General features: G+C 42.9%; 1 protein-coding gene and 1 pseudogene across 1 annotated transcript; one reads left to right on the forward strand and one right to left on the reverse strand.

Annotated features, from left to right (window-relative positions):
- The first annotated feature begins 1,624 nt into the window (after nucleotides 1–1,624).
- On the forward strand, nucleotides 1,625–4,217 carry LOC147428249 (SKP1-like protein 1A pseudogene; annotated as a pseudogene).
- On the reverse strand, nucleotides 4,123–7,265 carry LOC147428250 (pentatricopeptide repeat-containing protein At4g38010-like). The gene has a single exon (XM_086496624.1). The coding sequence runs from the start codon at nucleotides 7,192–7,194 to the stop codon at nucleotides 5,113–5,115; it is 2,082 nt and encodes a 693-aa protein (XP_086352750.1). The 5' UTR covers nucleotides 7,195–7,265; the 3' UTR covers nucleotides 4,123–5,112.
- Nucleotides 7,266–21,895: the final 14,630 nt, after the last annotated feature.

The raw sequence follows: 21,895 nt of genomic DNA on the forward strand, positions 1-21,895 counted from the left end.
TATTGGCTAGGCTTCAAAGGGGTCCAATGATAAATTACATGAATTATCTAATTGTTTTAGCATTTATCAAGTCCTCTATCTCAAAGGGGAAAGGGGGACACTTGTCCCAAGGCTACCCATGTTGCTTGTAATGGCTCCTGCTTGTGATTGGCTAGGCCTGGAGGGGTCCAATGAGCTTCAAGCATGAGCTACAAGGGGGGGTCGACCCAAGCAAGCTAGGGGGGTGCCTAGGGGGTATACTCACCCACACACACTCACAAGCACTCTCATTGTGTACTATGCAAAGTGCAAGAGCTCCCTCTCCTTCTCCAAGCAGGTAGAGGTTGAGAGCCTACACCAACACTCTTGGCTATGGAGTGCAAATCCAACCAAGAGCCATGCTTCAATGCTTAAGCTTGACATCTCCTTCTTCTTCGTGACTATGCTATTATGTATGCTAGCAACAAGAGTATGATAAGTGAGGAACTAGTTCTTTCTCCTATGAAATGTTTCTTCTTCCTCTTCCCTAACCTCATTCCCTGCTAGCTCTCTCCACCTTCGAAGGTGTTTGAGGTCTTGGGGCTGAGGCTTGGGACAATTAAAGCTTTCTTCAAGTTCATGTTATGCTATGATTGTGATGCATGAAGCTTTCCATCTTCATTGTATCACCTAGGTCACAAGGAACACAAAGAATGTATTGTCACAAGTCTCTCTTAATGGGAGAAATCATAATACAAATGCCTATTGGAGGGGGGACCGGCTCCACATAAATCCGGTCCTCAACTGTTGTCATGTTCTCTAAATTCTCTCTCTTGCAAAAGTATTGTTCATGCCAAGTTAACTAATTGCTATGATTATGTTGCTATCTTCAATTATGTCTACCCGCTATGCTCACAAAGTTATTCCTCGAAATTATTCTCATTAATTTTCGCTATTCTCAAGTTGAATAGGCTAATTCCATTACAGATCCAGACACCCACGACTACGGAGGACTACACAACATCGATGGACACTGCATCAGAGGATTTGGATCACTTTGGCCCCGGTCAAACTATTGACCATGGAGGATGAGATCCGCCAACGATGGATGATGGATCTCCTGTGATTTAGCTCTTTTTGAGGATACACCCACATTGTGTTGTATTAGCCCTCATTCACTACTCTCATCAATCAGTTTGCATCTAGCAATTCAGGATCCTATACTACCCCTTTTTTTCAGTACCTTTTATTTTTGGTACTCAGACATTGTATCAGATTCAGCGCGTTGTAACTTTTTGGTCTCATAGGTCAATTTGGCCTTTTAATGACGTTAATATAACATTTCATTTCATTTTATCTCTCACACACACGCACGCACACACAAGCGAGAGAAGAATCTTCTATTTAATGAACATCTCAAAGGCATAGTTCCTAAGATCGATATGCAAAAATATGCCGATCAACACAAAGATGTAATCCCAAACTCAGTAAAATATACATTAACCCCAAGACTAGTTCTTGGTTCTCAATCTCTCAAACCTCCACCATATATATGTTACCTGCAATTGAAGTGATTGATGTTTATAGAGAGGATGAGTGCTCAATACGTACACAAGGTTCCTGCTACTTGATGAGAGAGATGTGCAATAGACAAGGAGAGAGAGAAAAGAGAATGATATTGTGAGTGAAGTCCCAAAGGCCCCCCTCTCTATTGCTAGAGAGGTATTGGCTTTAGATTGCACAAATGCTGATACAATGGAACTAGATGTTGAGATGCCGATGGGATCATGCGGTTGATGCTTGGATCTGAGAGGCTAAGGGCTAGAATCTGAAAACGCTAGTAAACTTGACTTGGATCTACGAACTTGACGAGGTTGCAGGCTGATCAGCTAATGCCAATGTCGAGGGTGCCGATGAGCGCGATGAGGATGGGGTGAAATCTACAAACACTTAGGGATGTTGAGAGGTTGTGGCTGATGATGCTGATAAAAAACACCAGGGATTCTGAGGAGAAGGAAACATTGGGGATGGTGGAGATCCTGGTGAGGTACTAGCTGCCCATCGGGTACTAGTTGTTGAATGAATGAAGGGGAGAGCCCCTAGCTCGCCTCTATATTGCAAAGGGCTGGGTCGAGCAAAGCCACGATGCTAGATGATATTCCACAACTTTGCTCATAAATGTCACTTATTAATAAGTTGGGACTTACTGATAAGAAGTGCTTCACATGCTGTTAACTACTTAGGTCATATATTAATGCTAAAGTCCTATAATGGGAACACTCCCTAGTCCCTACACCTGGCAAACACTCGCAATGCTCACACAATCAGAGGGTTAGCAAGTAATCTGAAGTGCTTGGACATGCACGTCCTTCGTACAAGCTCACAAAGGTGTCATAACACTTCTTGGGCTGTCCTAAACTCTATGAGTAGGAGTTAGAGCTTGTCCACATGCACATAGGGTTAGATGTGCACATGGCAATACATTTTTATCAATTCCAAGAGGTGGAAAATTTTCCTCATAGTGTGTCATAAGCCATAAGCACAACACTAAAAGGAATCTCATCTTTACCTGTATTTTGAACTACCTGAACTCGCTTTATCCTTTTGTGCGTGAGAGAGAGAGAGAGAACCACGACTTTCAAAAACTTGGCGAGCATCTTTCATGCTGCCACATCTGCTATACATATCAACAAGGGTGCTTCCAATGAGTCTGGCCTTAAATTTGGCTATGATAGCTACGACCCGCATCCTGCAAGCTTCCACATGCTTTCATCACTGAGGAGAAGGTAAACACATCAGGCAAAATTCTCCACTCAATACCTTGAAGTCCATCATCGTGGAGTGAAGTTCTGAGCCGCTGGTACACTCCAAAACTTGGCATACACAGCGCCCAAAGGCGTGTTCCCAACATTGACGTCGTATTCTCCTGGCCATGACAGGCCAAGACCCTTTACTGCAACAAGCGTTTGCTTCTCTGCATGATGTTCCAAGACATGGCAAGAGCAGCTGCTTCACCCCGTCCGCATTGCATGAATGCAGATATCATCGAATTCCATGTGAAGGTTGTAGGCTTGAGGACATGAGAACGATTCTACAAGCATCTTGCAACCTGCCGCAGTTCACAAAGAGCCTGAAGAATCGACAAGGGTATGTATGTGTCTGGCGGAGAGGAGGTATTTCCTTAATTCGTCCATATTGCTGCAGGCAGTCGAGTGTGGAGATAGGTCATGACAAAGAGTGCCGAGCATACGAAAAGGAGGCAAAGCGTTTCTATCCGCGTGGTCCATGAGCAGCAGTCGAACAACAGGCGCCCTGAATAACGCCATTGTTGAAAATCACGAAACGTCAGCAAAAGCAAAAGCGTTCGATTTAAACAAAAAGCATAATGTTGTAATATATAACCTACACGCACGCACTTGCTTTGCATGATTCTCAAGAGCTAAGACAATGTCCTCGTCAAAGACGGTGAATAAAGAGCGGGAGGAGGTGAAGTCATTAACAGGCCGAGTGAAGGTGAGATCGTCCGATGACGTGCTCTTTGAAGTTCAGGTACAACTGGCGTCGCAGTCACTCACAATCAAGGCCATGGTGGAGGACTTCATGGATGGCGGCACCTCTGACTTTGTAATCCCTCTCCCCAACGTCTCTTCACGGGTGCTTGCCAAGGTCCTCGAGTTCTGCTACTACAACTACCACCAACATCGTCGAGCCACACCGCCATCAACATCAGCAAGACCAACGCCCTATGCCAACATGCAACCAACACCTCCTCTACCATCCGAGGAGGACTTAAAGCATTGGAACGCCCAATTCTTTGACAACCTCGACAAGAACGGCCTTTTCGAGCTCATCCTCGCTGCCAATTACCTCAACATTCAAAGCCTTTTGGATCTTGCATGTCAATATGTTGCAGACATGATAAGGCACAAGTCACCAGAGGAGATTAGAGAGCTTTTTGGCATTGTAAATGACTTCACCCCTGAGGAGGAAGCCAAGGTAAGGCGCAAGAATCAATGGGCCTTCAAGTGACCCTTCCATTATTTGCTATGTGGTTGAACTCTTGTAGTTATCATGTAGTCAACATTGTAGGAGGATTGAATTTTGTGATATCTACTAGTATTCCATCATAGTATGTTCTAAACACTAGGATTCCCTAAAGATAAATTAGAGGAGCAATTTCGATCCATAGGGTGGATTTTTGTACTTTCAATTGAATAAATTATTTAAAAGCCATGTAATGGCTCTTACTTAACAACAAATTATCTTGTGTCTATATGATGTACAAGAATGTAATTTTTATCGGGTTCAACATTTGCTTCTCTCATGTTCCAATACATGGCAAGAGTTTCTTCACTCTCTCCACCTTGAATGAGCATATATATCATCAAATTCCATGTGAAGATGGTAGGTTTGACGACATGAGCAAAGACGCTGTAAGCATCCTGCAGACGAAAAGGAGGCAGCCTGAATGCTCATGTGCATAAGAGCTTCTCTATCTGTGATGCAGAACAGAAAACTCTGGGCGGCCAAAACGTAGACGTTGATTGACAACATCGCTGTTAGCATCATCGGAGAGCTCTCTCTACTCCTTGCATACCATCGCCATCACTCTGTCCTATGACGTTAAAAGTTCTTCTCTCAGTTCTTGAGTTTAAGACTCGTTGGACACGACAGCAAAAATTGTTTTCACTTCTTCTTCTTCTTCTTCTTCTTCTGTTGTATGAGGACGTCACTGAATGCAGACCCTCTCTAGCGTGCAAATTAGGAGATGCCACACAGGCTTGATCTTCACATATACATAAATTCCCGCGTTCAACCTCATGTGAAGCAAGGGTGGTGAACTGGGGATAAAGTAGGGGCACCGTTTATGCTCCCTTTGGAGAATTGGAAGGTCTAGATCACCCAGCAATTGGGGTCATTGATCCCCTTTGCTGAACCTTGTGTTAGATAGTGACAAGGAATGTGGACCCTCTTTTCCTGTGAATTTGAGGCTGCCTGCAGCACTGAGAATGTAGCAGTGAGACAACTTTTAGCGTTCCTAATTTCCCAGAACCGGAGTCAATCACCGATTATGACTGCCTCCCTACACACCTCAAACGCGAAGGATCGTCCCTCAATGCTGAGAATTGTTAAAACAAGATGATTTCCTCACTGTCAACTCCCATCTTCAGATTCTTCTGCCAGCATACTCAGCAGCGACTCTGATTGTGGCACAAACCCTTCATAATCCCTGATTGATCTCATCATTCTGCAAAACTTAGCAAACACCCCACAACTGTGACGCTGTTTTTCCGTGGACACAATAAACTGATGAATCCTACTGCCTACTTCAATCCAAGCCATGCCAGGCATCTTCTGCGCACCCACACACATCCTCAAGTTCTCAACATAATTGACATCCTCCCACCTACTCAATCCAGCATACATATTTGACATAAGCATGCATGCCGATGCATCCCCAGGCGCCAGCCTGCGAACCTCATCAAAACATTGCTTCCCTATGGCCAAATTGCTGTAAGTTTTACAGCATGTAAGTAGAGATCTCCAAAACACAGCATCCGGGGAGCTTGGTACTGTGCCAATGATTGCCCCAGCCTCTTCAAATCTGCCTGCCCGAGCGAAAAGGTCAACCATGCAAGCCAAGTGCTCAATACTAGGAGAAACTCCATAATCCTTCATCTTCTCAAAATAGTGATTGCCACCATCTACAAGACCAGTATTCCCACATGCAGTCAAAATGCTTGTAAGGACTGCATCCCCAGGCTTCACGTCATGTTGCCGCATCTCTTCCAAACATTGCCAAGCGGATTTCCAATTCCCTTGAGCTGCAAAACCACCCACCAAAGTTCCCCACATCACAGCGTCCGGGTTTTGCAATCCTCTGAACACTTTACAAGCCTCATTTAGACTACCGCACTTGACATACATGTCCATTAGAGAACTTCCAACTGCAAGATCGCATTCAAGGCCACGCTCCATCACCAGGCTGTGTGCACATTTCCCCTTCCGCACTGCTTTCAAACTGGCACACGCTTTGATTGCAGAAAGCAAAATTGCTCGATTTGGTTTTATGTCTTGTTGCTCCATTTCCTCAAAGAGTTCAAGTGCACAAACAGCCTCTTCCTGAAGTGTATAACCGGATATCATTGCACCCCATGATACTAAATCACGACTTTCAAGGGCATCAAAAACTTGGCGAGCGTCTTTCATGCTGCCACATCTGCTATACATATCAACAAGGGTGCTTCCAATGACCAAGTCTGGCCTTAAATTAGCTCTGACAAACATGTCGTGTACATGATAGCTACGATCTGTATCTTGCAAGCTGCCACATGCTTTCATCACTGAGGAAAAGGTAAACACATTAGGCAAAATGCCCCGGCTCTGCATCTTTTCAAAATAGTCAAGGGCTTGAAGTCCATCACCATGGTCTGCAAAGCTTGCTATCAATGCACTCCATGTCACGACATTCTGGATTGAAGTTCTGTTAAAGATAAAGACAGCCTCTGGTACACTCCAACACTTGGCATACATAGCCAAAAGCGTGTTCCCAACATTTACATCGAGCTCAACGCCATACTTAATAACATCATTGTGTATTCTCCTGGCCATGACAGGAGACCCTACACTGCCACAAGCCTGTATAATATATAAGAATGTAACTTTATCGGGTTCAACCTTTGCTTCTTTCATGTTCCGATACATGGCAAGAGCTTCTTCACCGTCTCCACATTGCATGAATGCAGATATCATCGAATTCCATGTAAAGATCGTAGGCTTGAGGACATGAGAAAAGATTCTGTAAGAATCCTGCATCCTCCCGCAGGTTCCAAAGAGCCTGATAAGGTTATCCTTGATAAATGTGATGAATCCAAGGCCTGAAGAATCAACGAGGGTAAGTATGCGTCTGGCGGAGAGTAGGTCTTTTCTGTCAGAGCAGGCCTGGATGACACAGTGTATGATGTCAACGGAGAGTGGAAGCCCCTGCTTATCCATGAGCTCCAAGGCGTGAAGAGCATCCTTAATTCGTCCATGTTTGCAGAGTGTGGAGATAGGAGACAAAGAGTGCCGAGCAGACGAAAAGGAGGCAACATGAATGCATAAGAGCTTCTCTGTCCGTGATCCTTGAAAAACAGAAAACTCTGGGCGGCCAAAACGTAGAAGCCGATCGGCATCATCGGCGTTACCACCATTGGAGACCTGGGCCCGCATTCTCTCGCTGAATGCCATCGCCATTCCATACCATCGCTCTGTCCTATGACGTCAAAAATTATTGCCTCGCGGTCTTGAGTTCAAGACCGTGGGATACGACAGCGTCCCTCTTCACGCCCATCGTATGCCACGTAAATTAGGAGTAAATTAGGAATGGATAAAGGAGGGTGAACGTAAACTAAGGTAGTGTACACCTGCCATGCACACATGAATATGTGATGTGCGAATAGTGTGGTCCTAAGGCTTTCGTGCGGGGTCCGAAACTCAACCTCATGCAATGCAAGGACGGTGAACTGAGAGTAAACTAGGTGCCGTTTTTGCCCCCTTTGGAAAATTGGATGGTTATCGATCTCCTCTGAAGAACTTCATGTTAGATAGCAACATTGAATGTGGACTCTCGGTAGTGAGGTTTAGCTTACCCTTCATTAAGTCATACGAGTGGATACTTCCGTTGCCTCTAACAAGTGTGCCATTTACAACGCAAAAAGTGAGGTGTTACTCAAAGCCATGAACATATTGCCAAGGCTTCCTCACAACCATCCCTAAATTCTTTGAAAATACACAACAATGTATCATTAAACTACATTTTGAGATGCTGGTAATTTCTCTATTTCGTCCCTTTACACGAGGTGCATCATGACGATGTTAAAAATGTGAGACTTTTGTGGAATTAGTTTTTGTCATGTCTCTTTATGTGGACACATTATCAATTTATCGCATGTTTGTTTCTACATCTTTGTGAGAACCATCTCTAGGAACATCAATCTCTTTGTAGAAACCTTCAACATGCACCCCCATTAAGTAGGCTCTCTAACCTTGTAGCAACCAGAGACATACCACAATGATGTTTGCGACCACACATGGCACGTCTCTCTTATTCTTCTTCTTCTTCTTCTTCTCTCTCTCTCTCTCTCTCTCTCTCTCTCTCTCTCTCTCTCTCTCTCTCTGTGTGTGCTCCACATGCCACCTTCTCCCTTTCGCCCCTCAAAAGCATGAAGAATCTCTGTAGGTTCTATCTAATAGAACCACTTTCCAAAATTGGCACCACCTACTGGCTTCAAAAAAAAAAATCACTACCTACATAGTGCAAGGACACTTTAAAGAGAAGAAAAGGCTAAAGGGAAAATAAAAGAGAAGAGAAACACAAATGTACCAATGTGAAGTAGACCACGTCTTTATATGGACACAAAAAGTCTTTTGAGTTTCCACTTTCATGTGTCTTTTCATTTCCTAAACTCACCCTTCACTTTTGCATTTAAGATGTTTTGAAAAGCTTAAGATGCACCCTTTACTTTACTCAGTACTCATATAGGGTTCGCCTGAGTCGTGGTCTAGAGATGGGGGTGAGGCGAGGAGAGGCCTTTGCTACAGAGGTGCCCCTGGGGAGGGGTGGAATTGGAGCTGATCTCTTGAGACAGCTAATTCCAGTGTTGAAGGATTTCAGCTACTAGTGTGGAAAGATTTCAGACAGCAGACTAGACAGAAATCAAAGACTAGACTGAATTGTGGATACTGAAATAAGAATCAGACTTGTAGACTGGAATAAAGTTCAGATTCAGAAGACTGTTGAGAAGTAAGTATCACTGAAATATATACCATGATTGAGATTACAGCGAATATGATTACAGAGAAAAAGTATAGCCAATAATATTGCCACTGATGATCAAATGCAATTATAGCCCAAAGCGCTAATACAAGTGATTACAATTGCCAACCCGATATCAATGTAATGGGCCCTATTTATATACTTCGGGTTTACTGTAGCAATTACTCTAGTAATTACTGAGTGATTCGTTGCCCATCTTCTAAGAACACGTTCCCACATGGTGACTATCGAGCCGTCTACTCCTTCCTTTCTTTCTTGAATTTTGGCAAGAATCCAAAATTCCTGAAAAATTCTCCTGTCTGATTCTGATGTGAGACTGAAAAATCCATTGTCTGGTTCTGATGTATTGTCAGAGTCTGACATTGAGAAGATGGTGAAGGATGCAGAGCTCTAGAAAGATCACAGATTGCGAGAGGCAGCTGAAAAAGCCAAGGTGGAGATGTCACCTCTCCCTACCTGCTGAGAAGAAAAGTCGCCCCTGAATTCTGAGATAGAACTACCCAGTATCCTTCCATTGGACCGTCTTCCTTTTTCCGTTGTTCTTTGACCGGGTTGGTGCCTGAGAAGTTCCAGCATCAGCATTCTCCTTCTGAATCAGTCGGTAAATGGCCTCCTGCTCAAGCTGATCCCACCGGTCTGTGGTCATCTCTACCTCATAAGGTGTGAGAGAATGATAGGTTTTGGTGTCAGGATCATAGAGTGTACGCCTGCCCTTGCTCAGTCTGGTTCTGGCCAATTTATGACACTGCGAAGCAGTATGGATCCATCCTTCTGGAAGAGGCTGATTTGTTTTGACGCGAGCTTCGAAAAGAATCTTAGCCATCTCCCTGTACTGCGGTGCCAGACCCGGCTTTGCTGCAATGTCTTTCTCAGGCAGTTTGGAAGATTCGAACCATGAGCTGTAGTAACTGATTAGTAATCCTAGTCAATCCTCTGACCTGAATCTTCCACTGGCCCATACACAGCTGAATCCGGTGTAGCTCTTCCTTCATTGCATGGATGTCATTGATTTGAAGAGCATCACTGAGCAATGTCTGCCAAGTCTTCCATTCCACAGTTGATCGCTCATACCAATCCCGAAGCTCATCAGTTATTTTGAAATATGTGAGTCGATCAACTAGTTCTTGATGTTGAGGATACAGCGTTGGAAAGAATCTTGGCAACTCAGTTTCTCTTGTTGGAACATCATACGAGAGAATTGGAGAATCAGGCACAAATTCCAGGAAATTCAGGACTGCCTGGTTTTCTTGTTGCATCTTCCTAGTAGTTCTTACTAGCTGCAATAGAGTTCGGAGAGCAGTTGCCTGTGCTCCCACTGACATCCGCTCTAGGAGGTGCGCCTGCACGTGCTCTCCCTCACCCTCTTCCGCTCTCCGTCTCTTGATGTTCGCGTATAGCTTCGATTACGAGTTCGTGGATGTGCCAGGGCTACCGCGCCTCCGTTTGTAGCAGCCGAAAAAAGAAAACATGGGGGGGGGGGGGGGGGGGGGGGGGGGGGGTGAGAGATGATGTGATGGAGCGTACCGTATAATAGGGAAGGTGATGTGAAGGAGAGTAAAAGTAAAAGAAAAGTGACAGTAGCAAGGTAATAGCCTTAAGGGAAAAAAAAGAAAAAAAAGAGGTTGAACTTTAACAATCAATAAAAGGGAAACTATTTAGTGGTGGTAAAGTTTGGAGACTACTTGGTGGTTTAAAAAAATTTGAGGCTGTTGTTGTTGGAGGAAAAAAGGAACGCTTATTAGTTGTTGGTTACTCGGAGCCGATAAGTTGTTGGTTACTCGGAGCCGATAAGATTTATGTTATATTTTATTATTTGTTGCAGCTGACAGGTGGAAAAGACTGGGACAGAGCTAGGCCTATGCGAATGAAAGTATATACATTGTACATTTTATTATTCAAGTGCTCTTTTATGAGCTTTGGCCATTTATGACCGGCCGGCCAGTTTGTACTCAATTTGACCATTCAAGAAATCTATAAATGAAATACGTGCAAGAGGGAAATGGTCACTCTTGCACGGGGGGAGATTGCATGTAGTGTCTGTGTACTTCTTCTCTCTTCTCCCCTCTTCTCTCTCGCCGTACCGGCGTAGCACTCTGCTCTAGGAGGTGCGCCTACACGCATTCTCTTCACTCTCTCCCGCTCTCTATCTCTCTTTGTTCGTGTACATCGTTGATTATGTGCTAGTGGATGCGTCACGTATGCAAATTCGTGTATTTCGTTGTATATAGCATAGTATTTGTATATTTTGCAGGGACGCCACGACTTCCGTTTGTAGCAGTGGTATCAGAGCCATGGATACGCTCTTGAACTCACAATAATCATAGATGTGGAGACTATCGATATTAGAGATGAGTCATGCTTACCTTAAACTTAATTATTTATTGTTTGAAGTTATATGTAGGTGATTATCTTCATTTTTTTAAAGATTGTAAATGCACTTGGGTTGTTTAGTAAGTATAATTTCTCATCATTCAATACAAATCTTCTTCATGATTGTAAATTACCACATGATTAGTATAATTAAGGATCTAATTATGATAAATTGGAGAATAATAATCAATAATAGCGACTCTTGCGATTGCTCTTGTATATTAAGAAGAAAAAGATTTGCATGGTCGTAATTGCAATGATTAGGGAGATGTACAACACCTAAAAACATAAGCATAAGAAGGAGACGAGAATCTGAACCTCTTACAAATGCTATCCCAAACGACCTCAAACACTCCCTATGTGTATCGTTGTTTGGTCGACCCCACTCTGTGAGAGCCACCTCTAAGATTTGTTTTTCTTTTAAATCTTTATTTCCCGTCGTCTCCATGAAGATGACATTCCCTTCCCCCCCTGCACGGATCCGCCATGCTTCCAGTCCAGGCTTCATGACACACCCACGAGGGACCTATCCGCGACTGCATCTCCCTCCCTCGACTTTTGTGGGTTTCCGCCCTCCCCCCATGCATGCTTCGCCTACTCACCGACTCTGGAGTGGAGTGTTGCTGACTGCAATTGACTGCGGCTGGTGGCAAGAGCCGATTTTCATCACGCACACACTACAACCCCCTAACTTGGCTGGCATGCACTAGCAAACTGGACGTAGCTTGGCCACATACTGTGAGCCAACAACACACACACACGTGGGATGACCTGATCGACTGCTAACCTCACTCGCAGGCCAACTCCCAACTAGACATCCTCAAATCTCCTACCGCCATGCAACTCACCAGCACACACCAACTGTGACATGCAATTTCCTGCCTTCGCATGCCTTTGCTCCTCCGGATCAGACCTTTTATAAGCGGACACCTTAGATCAACTCGGACATTCACTGGCACATGCTTGCCTTTGGCTGCGTTGAATGGCTGCATGCGTAGTACCAAAGCCGTCACTCCAAGGCTACATGCACCATCTTCCACTCCTAGGAGTTGTGTATTTTCCAATGTGAGGGAATGCCCAAGCAGAACTCATTTTCATTTATTTTATGAAGAATTTTGAATGGGCCATAAAATCTAGGGGCCAATTTCACTTTAGGATATTTTTCTACACTTTTTAAGCGTCGTTTTTCTATTCTAAGCCAAACAAGGTCGTTTTCTTTAAAAGGTGCAGGTCTTCGTTTCTTATTGGCTTGTGCAGTGTATCGTTCTTGTGCTCGTTTAATGCAAGCTGTGGCTTCTTGTAAAATGTTTGTGTGATCTCTGGTTAGGCCTGCAGATTCGCCGACTTAGGCAGCATTAGTGCAGATTCGCCGATTTAGGCAGCACGTCTTATTGGTGTAGATTCGCCGATTTAGGCAACACCGATCACAAAATCATGTTGCAGTGGCTGGCCACCACTGCAACTGGTATGATTTTGTTACCTGGGTACATAATGAAAGTGATTTGGATTTGGAATTAGATTGTGGAATTGGAATTGGATTGGGATTTGGTATCTGATGGTTACTACAACATTGTTTATGACATGAGACTTGACATTGTGCGATTGATGATGAGTGTGACCAATGATATCCTGATTCATCGGATATGACATATACTGCCTATTCTAGTGGTATGGGACACTAGAATAGGTAGTATGTGGATGACGGCAGGCATAAGCAATATTGTCTACATTAATGAATTTTGTTACTATTTGATACAGATTTCTAATCATTGTTTTTGACAAGTATTATTTGCAGATTTCTATCTTCGCAACTGAGGACAGTTGCTTTCCAACGGAGAGGTATGTTATGGAATTGATATTTTATTATTTGTTGCAGCTGACAGGTGGAAAAGACTGGGATCAAGCTAGGCCTATGCGAATGAAAGTATATACATTGTACATTTTATTATTCAAGTGCTCTTTTATGAGCTTTGGCCATTTATGACCGGCCGGCCAGTTTGTACTCAATTTGACCATTCAAGAAATCTATAAATGAAATACGTGCAAGAGGGAAATGGTCACTCTTGCACGGGGGGAGATTGCACCCAGTGTCTATGTACTTCTTCTCTCCTCTCCCCTCTTCTCTCTTGCCGTACCGGCATAGCACTCCGCTCTAGGAGGTGCGCCTACACGCATTCTCTTCACTCTCTCCCGCTCTCTATCTCTCTTTGTTCGTGTACATCGTTGATTATGTGCTAGTGGATGCGTCAGGTATGCAAATTCGTGTATTTCGTTGTATATAGCATAGTATTTGTATATTTTGCAGGGACGCCACGACTTTCGTTTGTAGCACATCTGGCCCTGTCCCACAAGTACCAGGTCCAGGGGATTGGAGATGGTGGTGGGGCATCATCATCATCCTTTGTCTGCCCAACCTCTTCATCATCCTCCTCCTGATCTTCTTCATCTTCTCCTTCCTCGTCTGGGGAAGTCTGTTGCTCAATATAATCCATTATGGCTTGGTTCATCAGAGCATTATTGAACTCACCCATCTTGTCCTGCAAATCACTCTGTAGACTTTTCATTAAGGACTTTAAATTTTCTAAGTCAAAAACAGCATTGCCTGCGGGGTTTGAAATTTTTGACAAGCTATTGTAGATGTATCTGTCAGTCAGCGAACGCTTCAGAGCTGTATGGTGTATTAGCAGCTTCTTGAATTCTGCCCGCTTCATTTTGAGCCCTATTTCAGCTCGCTCGGCAGCTCTCGGTGCCTCATTCCTTTGACTCTTCATGATCATAATTTCAGACTCAGCCTTGGCTAGCTTTTTGCTCAACAACTCCTGAGCTCTTTCTGATTGAGCTTCCAATACCCTGTGTTGTATGTTTTGCATTTCCTGGGCTTTCTGGAGTGTTGCAATCTGATGTTGTGCTTCTGCCAAGTCAGCCTTGAGCTTATTGATCTCGTCTTCTGATCCAGCAGCCTCCACCAATTGTCCCATACAGCTGACAATGGTATTCCAAGAAGACTGTATCAGTACTAAACATCTGTCTTTGACCGTGGTTGGATCAGAATCGACAGGTTCATATATTGCCACAGGAGCCACATAGGGTAGAGTCGCATAATCCGTTTTGGTGAGCAAGAGATGCCCTCTCAATTGCTGAGTTTGCATTTGCTGCAACTTATCATTTTTAACGAGTTGGTTGCAGAGGGTTTCCAGAAGTGGCAGGAACTGTTTCAGACAACGTTGAGGTCGCTGGAACTTTCCCCTTATCCAGTTGATTCTTGCCTTTGTCTCCTGACTGGTCTAGTACCTTCACCTCAGTGACTGGCTTTACCTGATCTTTCCCAAACCCAGTAGCAACTGTATGTTTGACAACTGACTGATCAGGTACAATTTTCTCAGTGCTTGCTGCCTTAACCTGGCTTTCGATTTGCTTCAAGAATTCACTGCTTTTTGTCAGTGTGATTCTTGGTTTCTTTGAACTGCCAGCTTCCTCTGCAGTGGCTTTCTTTTTCAGGTCATTGGAAATCGTTTGACTATCCGTTTCCTTGTCGTCTGAGGACAGTTCAATCTTCTTTGGTTCAGAAATGGGCTGCTCACTCCATGCCTGCTTTACCTGCTCATTAACATCTGCAGCAGTATCCCAATACAGAAATTGCCAAACATACCATGCCTTGAAAACAGTTTGAGATTTCAATTTGGCAGTCTGTTGAAGTACATTATGCGAGAGTATTTGACACAGGTTGATATGGACTTGTGGATCCAGTATCTTGGCCAACAGCATAGCAAATAATTTCTCGGACACATACGTTGGGTTATTCTTAAGACTGACTGCTTCGGCGACAAACATGTAAGCAGCGGAGGCTTCCAGTCCTGCTACTGGAACTCATTGAGCACTTGCCTTGCACTTCTTTCTAGTTGTTTCGTCCTCCTTTAGAGCAGTACTTATTTGCTGTGCAGTTGCCACAGACGGTTTGGGCTCATTAGGCATCCAAAATGCAAATGCAATGGCTTCTGGTGTCACTGACACCTTCCTATTATTTATCACAGCACTGCTAGTTTCAGCATCAAAGGAATCAAGAACTTGCTTAATAATATCTGCCTGAAAAGAAATCCTTGTGGCTTGCAACACAACTCGCAAATCTCAGAGTTGTAGCAGAGTCATTGCGTGATCAGTAAAGACATATCTTTGGATTTTACTGTATGAAAGAACAGGAAGAATTGCCTTTGCCTCAACAACTATAGCCTGGGTTTCTTCAAGAGTTTCCTGCATCTTCTCTGAGTGTTTCCTTCTACCCATACACTGTGAGGTCGACGACGATGAAACAGGCGAAGGCGAAGAGGACTTACTTGTGTTAAAGCTGTTTCCTGGTGTCACTGGTAAGGCTGTCTGACAGTGAACTGTCTCGTCAGAGGTTGAAGTTTGCGGTTGTAGTGAAGAAACCTCGGAGCTCGGCGATGGCGAATGGTTGACAGGAGGAAAGCGTCGCACAGGAGATTTATGAGAAAAAATGCTAACTCTCGACTGTTATACGTGTTCGTGCCATAAAAGCTCCACCACTCGCCGCTCCTAGGCGTGTGCACCGTTGCTGTCGTGGCAAACATGCATTGGACAAGACTGCAACCCATCCTTGTAATAATTATCACTGGCATACCACTTGACCGTTGGCCACTTAAAATTTGGAAAGTGTGTTCATACTGGTTCTGAACTGATTCCCACTCTGGCTAGACCATATCGGTACTGGTTCCTAAATCAGCGTGATTTGATTCTTCCGGTACTGGTTCTGAAGCAAAAGACCAAAAATATCTGATTCTGGCATGGAAAAGACCAAAAATATCTGATTCTGGCATCTCTTGATCAACAACCTCCAGTTCCTTAATGACTTCTTATAACCCAGTTTCTCTGATCTCTGAATAATAAAGTTTGATCTTTGCTCCATTATATACTCCTGGCAATATCAGTCCAGATAAGTCTTTTAATCTGACTGTACCATTGGAGAAGACCCAATCATCCTCAAAAGGTCCTGCCCAGGCAATCTTCAAATGCGGCTTCTTTGGATCCAATTTAGACTGATATGGAAGCACTAAGTCTCCTTTCTGGAATTCTCGGACTTTAATTCGGCGATCATGCCAGTGCTTCCTTCTTTGTTGAACAATTTCATGTTCCAATATAGCTCTTTGCTTGAGTTCATCTAACTGCATCAGTTCATCCAGTCTTTTCTTAAGATTATGGTTGAAGTCCAGTCCATAGTTTACAACCATTCTCAGACCGGGAATTACAAACTCCATAGGAACCACAGCTTCAGTACCATACACCATTCTGAATGGTGTCATTCCAGTAGTTACCTTATAAGCTGTCCTATAAGCCCATAGAGCAGTCTAAAGCTTCAAATCCCATTGATCTGGTTTCTTTTGCACCACCTTAGTGAGAATAGTCTTAATTGTCTTATTGCTACTTTCAGCCTATCCATTGCATTTGGGATAGTAAGGAGTAGATTTCCGATGCTTGACTGAAAGCATATCCAATAGGATTTCCATAGTGTCATTGATGAAATGTGTCCCTTGATCGGTCACAATTTCCACTGGACATCCATATCGGCAGACAATATTCTCAAACACAAACCTTGCAGTTGACTTGGTTGTGTTGTCAGGAAGACCTTTAGCTTCAACCCACTTGGTAACATAACAAGTAGCCATCACAATGTACTTATTCTTCCTGGGGGTCACCTTCTTAAAAGGTCCCATAAAATCCAGTCCCCATTTCATGAATACTCCCAATGGTTGTATTGGAATTAAGGGAGTCATGTCTGCAGCTGTTGGTCGGCCCATTCTTTGGCATATGTCACAAGTTTTACAAAAGCTTCTGACATCAGCAATCATTGTTTGCCACCACAGACCTGCTTGCAGAATCTTCTTGTAGGTCACTTCGTTGGAAAAGTGTCCACCAGACTCTCCATTATGCGCTTCTAAGATAACTTGCATTCTTACCTCCATAGGGACACATCTCCGAAGTATACCATCCACACCCAATCGATAAAGTACTTCCCCAATGATGGTAAATTTCAGGCTTTTTATGATCAAATACTTCTTATGATTCTGTTTCTAATCCTCTGGAAAGGCACCTTGGGAAAGGAATTGATAAATATCATACCATTCAAGATCCACTGATTCTTCTGCTTCTAACTGAAATAAATCATCATCCACTGGTTCATCTCTCAGAGGTGATTCTGAATATCCTTTTGTACTTCTGGAAAGAAAGTCAGCTCCACAGTGGTTTCGGCCAAGCTTATGGAAAATTCTGAATTCAAATTCCATAAGGAACATCATCCATCTTATCAGCCTACTGCCTTGAATAATAACTTTGTTAATCAGAAACAGAAGAGCTTGATGATCCACATTAAAATGGAATAACTTCCCCAATTGGTAATGTCTGAACTTCGTAGCGCTAAAAACCATTATGAGGGCTTCTCTTTCAGTAGTCGTATAGCCTTGTTCAGCCTGACTGAATCTCCAACTAGCAAAATAGACCGGATAGTCTGTTCTACCATCTGGCTGAGCTAATATTGCCCCCATTGCCAATCCTGAAGCATCTACGTGTACATGAAAAATAATATCCCAATTTGGCTGCCTGAGGACTAGTTTACTGGTAATGGCTTTTTTCAAATTTTGGAAACTCTCCTCACACTCAGTTGTCCAAGTGAACTTACTGGTCTTCTTTGTAAGCTCATATAGTGGTACTGCTTGAGAAGCAAACTTGTGTACAAATCTTCTATAGAAATTCACATACCCCAAGAAAGAACTCAACTCAGAAGCAGTTCTAGGTGCTTTAGCTTGCTGGACACATTGTATTTTGTCATTGGCCATTTCTATTCCATTGCGGGAAACCACATGTCCCAATAGCTGCCCCTTCCAAACCAGAAATACTGATTTAAATGGATTCAAGCAAATCCTTTTCTCCTGACAGCGTTTAAAAACCATCTCTAGGAATAGAAGGTGTTGTTCCTCAGCTGAATAGACAATGAAGTCATCCATGAAAATGGCGAGGAACCGATGAAGAAATTCATTAAACATCTCCATCATACACCACTGAAAAGTAGCTGGTGCATTGCACAGGCCAAAAGGCATCACCAGATGCATGAATGCTCCCCACTCAGTGATGAAAGTGGTCTTGGCCCTATCTTCAGGAGCAATCTGTAACTGGTTATAGCCGCTATAACCATCCATGAAGCTATACATCTCATATCCTGTGATCTCATCAAGCAACATATCAATAAAAGGTAAGGGAAATGGATCCTTAATGGTCTAAGCATTTAGTTTCCTATAGTCGACACAAACCCTTAATTTCCCATTTTTCTTAGGAACGACGACTATTGGAAATAACCAATCACTACTTGCTACTTCCGTAATGAACCCAGCCTTGAGAAGATTATCAATCTCCTCCTTAACCTTCTTTGCATAGTTGGGGTTCATCTGGTATCTTTGCAATCTGACTGGCCTAGCTTCCGATTTCAGTGGTATTTGGTGCTGATAGACTTCAGGATCTACTCCCTTCAAATCTGTATGTTCCCAGGCAAATACATCTTTATAGTTCTGGAACATTTTCCTTGCCTTTTCCTTCATTGCCGGTTTCAGGTGCTTGTTGACTTTGATCATTCTGGGATTTTCCTCTGATCCCAGGTTCCACTCCTCTACTTCCTGATCATCTGGAAGCAACCAATTTGGTCCTCCTCCTTTTCGTTTGTTCGATTCTTTAGCGTAGTCCCAAGAAGGTCCATTCATCTCTGAATCATTATTCTGATTCAATGGATACTCTTCAGAACATACCGATTCTTCTATTTTACCAGTATCAGCTGGTTCCTCTATTCTTCCTATTAGCTGAACGGTTCTTTCCCCTGTATTGATTTTAGTAAACTGATCAGGGAATTGTTTCTTCTGCTTGTCAGCTTGTCCTTTGTTTAGTAGGACTGCATTCAAATCAATTTCTGCCAAAGGAAAGATGTTCATAGTTGCTAGCATTCGCTCAATTTTCTTAGCTCGGTATTTCTGATACAACTCCTTCGGCCTCAGTTCCTTTTTCCATCTCCTGGTGTTGTTGGTCTGGATTTTGATTCTGCCACTGGCCCCTTCTATGGCCAAAGTCTGGTTTGCGTAGTCATGAACAACATGTGTTGTTCTTAACCATGGGCGGCCTAATAGCATTCCATATGCTCCCTGTACATCCAAGACTAGGAAACTAGTTTGAATTTCTCCCTCCCAACTATTATCTGCATGTTTTCAATCATGCCCGTCGCTTGTACTGATAGCCATTTTTCATCTCTCCATAATTGCCATAGTAAGTTACTCCACCCTACCAAATTCACCCAAACGCTATGGCTATCCCTACCATTTCATTGTACATAGGCGTGTGTGAGTTAGGGGGCTTTTCCCATATCTTCTTAAAAACCCTCAGCTAGCTAGTCACTGGGCTAGTTGAGCCAAAAAAATAAAAAAATAAAAGTATATTATGGACTCTTTGTGTGTAAATATTTCATTGTATATATGGCCTAAATATAGGGATTTTTTATTATTATTTTGGTATTTTATTTAAATATTTCTACTTAGGTGTGTGTTTTATTAAACCTATGTACACTTTCTTTCATCCTCTTACACCATAATTATATTTTTTGCCAATATGTACATACTCTAACTTCATATTTTTCCTTTATACAAATCACTCCCACATTTTCACCCTCACCCTCGTGAAAACAAAAAATTGATTTCTACTCATTGGTTACGTTTATTATATTATTTACTTGCATACCTTTTCCTCTTTCACCCAAAATAATTCAAGGAGGGACCATATCATATGATTCCAATGTCTTTCCATATCCATAACTCCTCCATATTTTTATTATTATTTTTACTCATTATTCTAACACCATGTGCTCATTGAGCTAAAGTCCATGAATAGTCCATACACTAGTCCAACCATGTATATATTTCTTTATTCACCAATAATCCTCCTCCATGCATGGGTCAAGGGCAACTTGGATGCTTTGTATTATAATATGACAAAGGAGGGGCTCACTCTTGGATGCATTGTACAAATTCAACAAAGGAGGGGGCCACTAAAAGACTTTTGCAAGCATAAAAACAGGCTTTTTGGTGAGAATTTTGGCACCTATCTCCACTCTGAATTTGGAGCAGTGGTCAAAAGAGAAAATGTAGCCCACGCTCTGAATAATCACCTCAAAGTTTTTCATGATTTTTGGAGCTACCAGCGGTGAGCTATGATTTTTTGAGTGGACCCCATTCTGCCCACTTTTCTCACAAGTAGCCCTTAGTCTTCTCTCACCCTTCCACACACCTACTCACTCTTACACATCCCTCCCTCTCCTTCCCTCATTCAAACCTGCAATTTCCATGGCTTCTCCCACCCTCTTCACCATTACCCTTCTCTCTCATCCCTATAGTTCTTTTATGAACCTCTACATACATACACCCTCTCCATGTCTCTCTCTATTGCTTCTATGTTACAATTTCATTTACCTCTCCTAAAAATATCTAAAATTCAGCATCTTAACCATGATAACTTCTGCAAATTGAGGATTTTTCATCAACAAATCCTCTTTTCATCGTGGTGGTCAACCGTGGCGGCGGCGTAAAGAAGCGAAGAAGAAGAAGAAGACCAGCGGTCATTTTTTCCACAATCTACACAAGGGTGAGTTCAAGCTTCTTCAAAGCTTCACCATCTCAATGATTCTCTTTTAATTCACCCCTCTTCCTTCATCAAATCAACTCATCCTACCCATTGTAAATGTATCACTAACAATTCTAGTGATTATTACCACTAACAACTAGCTTCTCTTGTAAAAATGCACCCACACTATCAACATATGGAGTAGGCAACCGCACAAGTAAACCAAATTCACTCACTCCCATGGAAGTTTCTCTCCTTTCACCACATCAATAATTCTCTTACTTGAGCCCACATCCATGTGACTCAAGAGAAAAGAGAGACCCCATTCTCATTTGAAATTCATAAAAATTCATAATCCTTGATCTTTCCTAATAAAATTCACACTAGATTGAGCGTACCACACGCCAGTTCTATCTTGGTTGTAAAGAGAGAGTAAGCTTTCTATACACCATCACCTTGGTGCATAGAAAAGCTTGAGCTAGTTTGAGTGAGTGCGAGTAGAAGATATTCTTCCTACCATTGTTGTATCTACCCCAACATCAATGAATTGGTAGTTTTGGGTGCAATTCATGTCCAAAGGCTCACGCTTCTCCTCCAATTTGTCTTTGCAAACTCATTCAGCTTCATAAGGTGACTTGTTTCATTGAAGGATGTTGTTTTGTTGCTTGTGATTCATTGGCTATTGTTTGGCTACCATTGTAAGAGGGTGGATGGTGAGAGGGCTCCCATAACCCTAAGACAATGTGCTAGTGATGCTATAACCAAATCTTGTCACTTGATTCCGCAAGCTCTAAGTTCCTTTTTTGTGCAAAATATAAAGTTGAAGCTAAGTTGTACACTATCTCTCTCTCTCTCTCTCTCTCTCTCTCTCTCTCTCTCTCTCTTTCTCTCTCTCTCTCTCTCGTGTTTTAGTGTGTGAGAGTGTTCCATTGGTGTTAGGGTTAGTGTAAATTCCTTGCTTGTTTGTGGGTTGCTCTAACGATTCTCCTCTTTTGCGTCCTAGTTCACTCTTAAACTAGGTGGTGCCCCTTGTGTAGTTGGGATTTGGCTGTGGGTTTGTTGTTTTGGTTTGTGTTGTGTTGTGCCCTA

This window comes from Adiantum capillus-veneris, chromosome 23 (genome assembly GCF_014529385.1).
Source record: "Adiantum capillus-veneris isolate H3 chromosome 23, ASM1452938v2, whole genome shotgun sequence".
NCBI classification, from domain to species: domain Eukaryota; kingdom Viridiplantae; phylum Streptophyta; class Polypodiopsida; order Polypodiales; family Pteridaceae; genus Adiantum; species Adiantum capillus-veneris.

Coding starts and splice junctions, on each gene's coding strand:
- LOC147428250 (XM_086496624.1), bottom strand. CDS start 7,194: ATGGCGATGGCATTCAGCGAGAGAATGCGGGCCCAGGTCTCCAATGGT.